Source organism: Orbicella faveolata, unplaced genomic scaffold (genome assembly GCF_042242905.1).
Source record: "Orbicella faveolata isolate gen_17 unplaced genomic scaffold, um_ofav_v1 contig_13, whole genome shotgun sequence".
Lineage (NCBI taxonomy): Eukaryota > Metazoa > Cnidaria > Anthozoa > Scleractinia > Merulinidae > Orbicella > Orbicella faveolata.
The window spans coordinates 23995346-23999107 of record NW_028301540.1 but is presented as its reverse complement, the minus strand read 5'-3'; the positions used below and the strand labels follow the sequence as shown (position 1 = coordinate 23999107).

The 3762-nt window shown below is 47.0% G+C and overlaps 1 protein-coding gene across 1 annotated transcript; it reads left to right on the top strand.

Annotated features, from left to right (window-relative positions):
- Nucleotides 1-590: 590 nt before the first annotated feature.
- Nucleotides 591-2425, top strand: LOC149115706 (uncharacterized). Its single transcript, XM_089283911.1, has one exon. The coding sequence runs from the start codon at nt 854-856 to the stop codon at nt 2423-2425; it is 1572 nt and encodes a 523-aa protein (XP_089140037.1). The 5' UTR covers nt 591-853.
- Nucleotides 2426-3762: the final 1337 nt, after the last annotated feature.

Here is a 3762-nt window from a genome sequence, read left to right as displayed (position 1 = left end):
AATACGAGCCAGGGCGCTTATATGTAGTTTAATGCTCTGAACTAACGGAAAAGGTGGGTTTTTCAGGGTCGAAAACAAGACTTCAATCTCGCGCTGGAAATGAATAATAAGATCTGCTCACGCTAGTTGTAAGCTCACGCGTGTGCTTAAGAATATAGCACGAAAGCTCTCTACTCTGGTATCGAGTTAATTTGTGAGTTTCTCAGACAATGTTTAATCATAACCAAAACCTGTTTTGATGGTTTCTTATTGTCTCTGCTTGTTTGGTGAGTTTGCAAAGGTTTTGGAAAGGAAAGTCTGACGCGTACAATTCGCTCATTTGCATAGTGCAGCTCGTGCACTTTCAAGTCCGAGTCGGTGTTTTCAATTGTCAACAAATCTTGACAAAGATTTCTTTCGTTATCTTTTGTGCTGAGATGCTGCAACAAATTTCACGAATGCAAAAAAGGCTACTAACATCATGTGTGTTTCTTCAACATAAGCATAGTGAAATTTTGCACTGCGAAAATGAAAATAGGACAAGGAGTTTTTATAATTCGATCAACAAAATCGAAATTGTTATTCCAAGTTGATTAAAGAAAGTGTTGGCCTGTCACTTGTACCTAGGCCCTCCCTGAGGGAAACTACATCCGGGTTCCCCAGATCATGTTGTTGTTGTAACACGAAGTCCTCGTGATCAAGCTCAGGAATAAAGACTGTGTTCATTGAGCTCTCGATATTGTTTGAGTCGTCTGTACCGCCCGACATGGTGTCAGAAGTGGGATCGATCCGGTAAACCGACAAGAGAAGCATTCACGGAGAGTAAACGTACATTTAGCGAATTTAACGACCACAGCCGACTCGCCAAACAGCGATGGCGAACCTCAAGCGACCCGAATTGAAACTCGGGGGGAATATGTCAGAAAATTTCAAGAACTTCGAACTCAGATTCCACGACTACTGTATCCAAGCCGACTACAGAAACTTGGCGAAAAATCCCGAGACAGAGAGAGCAGATTACTACAAGAAACCGTTACTGGAAATATCAGCGCTACGATCGTCAATGCCGGACGAAGCTTTGCAGGTGATCCGTTACACAATCGAACCCCAGATAACAGCTGATGATCAGAAAAAACCATGGATCTGGATGGACAAATTACGACTTCATTACACTGGATCTATCGGAAGCTCCCTACTGGCAGACAGATTTAAATTCTGGAACACTCAACAAAGCCCACACGAATCTGTTCAAGAATGGGAAGTTAAGGTCAGACAGGCGGGCAGCCTGTGCTCGTACAATACACTGACAGACGAAATGTGCCGCGACAAATTCGTTTTTGGCTTGCACGATGGCACAATGAGAGCTAAGCTACTAAAAACGCACTTAAAGTCGGATGGAATGCCTAAGAACATGCAAGACGTCGTCGCCGAAGCCAAGGCCCTCGAGTCAGCCCAAAAAGCCAACAAACTCATTACAGACGCCACAAAAGGAATTGAGGAACAAGTAAATTGGATAAGCCACAAACAAATGAAACTAAAGCGGGAGCCTGGAACCTGCTTTTGGTGCGGAGACCGACGTGGACCCCACCCTTGGAAAACATGCCCTGCAAATGGTAAAACCTGCACTAAGTGTGGAATTAACGACCACTTCTCCAGAGTCTGTCTCGAGACAGGTCCCCCTCAACAAGAACAACCACGGAGAACTACCCAATGGCAAGCTCAGGGCAGGGGTCGAGGCCACAGAGCACCTCGCGGCCGGTCCCAACCAAAACCCCCTCGTGAACAAAACCTACATCTGCTGCAGACGGCAAATGATCACCACCCTGTGGAATACTACACTGATGACTACGAAGAACAGTGCTACTCTCTGGAAACACGGCAAATACACAGCATCCACACAAACCACGCAAAGAAAAAGTACTTTGTTACACTGCCCATGTCTGCAACTGGGAACAAATTCACCCCGGTGACATTCCAGATAGACACCGCCGCCACCTGCAATACCTTGTCTGAAGATATTCTTCTCAGGCTCACGCCAAACATGAAGCTTAGAAAGTCACCCTACCTACTACACCCCTATGGCGACTCCCAGCCGCTGAAACCACTTGGGCAGATTGACCTTCTGTGCGAAAGAAACAAAAGATACGAATCGCTTACATTCCAGATACTTCCTCGAGATGTCATGATGAACAAACCAGCCCTTCTCTCTGGCTCCGACTGCGAGGCACTGGGGCTCATCACCATCAGGGCGCACGAAATATTTTCACTCACATCAGCAGTAAAAGACTCGTCAGGCAAGAGAGCCCCTGCCTACCCAGCCAGCTCATCACAAACCAATCCAGACCCAGGCATCCCAACAGCCCAAACCAACAGTACACTCAATGGAGTAAAAGGCCTGCCAGCCCATACGGTGACCCAGCAACGCCCTCACCTTCTAAACCTATAATTATCCCTTCCAAAAGACGCCTGGCCCCACCCGGGAAACTCACAAAGGAAGACATACTCAAACAGTATCCTGAAAACTTCGAAGGCCTTGGCTGCCTGGGACCCCTAGTTCATTTCGAAATAAAAGCTGACGTGTCACCAGTACAAATGCCAATACATCGAATCCCTGTGGCGAAACGCATCAAAGAAAAGGAAGCCCTTGACAGATACGCTGCAGCTGGTATCATAAAGAAAGTAGAGGAACCCACCTCGTGGTGCTCCAATGAAGTCATTAAAGAGACACCAAAGAAGACAAGAATCTGCATTGACCCCAGTCAAACAGTCAATAAAGGTATTCTCAGACCAGTGTATCAAATGCCAACACTGTCCGAACAACTCCATAAACTCTGCCATGCCAAATGTTTCTCACTAGTTGATGTCAGAGAAGGTTTTCTACACGTACCCCTTGATGAAGAATCGTCACTGATGACGACAATGCACACGTCCTATGGGAGATACCGATGGCTCCGCCTCCCATTTGGCATATCAAGCGCCCCCGAGGAATTCCAAAAGCGCCTCATGTCAGCTCTAGAGGGCCTTGATGGAGTATTATGCATCGCAGACGATATACTTGTCTTTGGAGACGGAACAACCTACCAAGAAGCTGGGAAAGATCATGACCGCCGTCTTGTCGCGCTTGTGGAGCGCTGCTCAAAAAAGAACATAAAACTAAACCAGAGCAAACTGCAGTTCAAACTAAAACAAGTCAAATTCATGGGCAATGTCATAACTGATCGAGGAATGCAAGCAGACCCAGACAAGATAGCAGCAATCTCAGCAATGGCCCCACCCCGAAACAAAGCAGGTGTTCAGCGATTCGTAGGAATGGCCAACTATCTCTCACCCTATTGTCCGAACCTCAGCACCATTATCCGACCACTCACCCAACTCACCAAGTCAGATACCCCCTTTATGTGGGCACAAGCACAAGATGACGCATTTAGCAAAGCCAAACACCTCATTTCCACTGCACCAGTGCTCCAATACTATGACCTCAGTAAACCGGTCACACTTCAAGTCGATGCAAGTGAAGAAGGCCTGGGCGGTGCTCTTCTTCAGCCCAATAGTGAAGGACGCCTCCAACCTGTAGCATACACATCAAACAGCCTCAACGCAACAGAGCAACGATACTCCCAAATCGAAAAAGAGTGCCTGGCCATTTGTAGCGCATTTGGAAAATTCGACCACTGGCTCTATGGCAAATCTGACATAGAAGTTCACACCGACCACCAGCCACTTGAGACCATCTGCAAAAAGCCTCTCCATAAAGCCCCAGCACGGCTACAGAAAATGCTAATG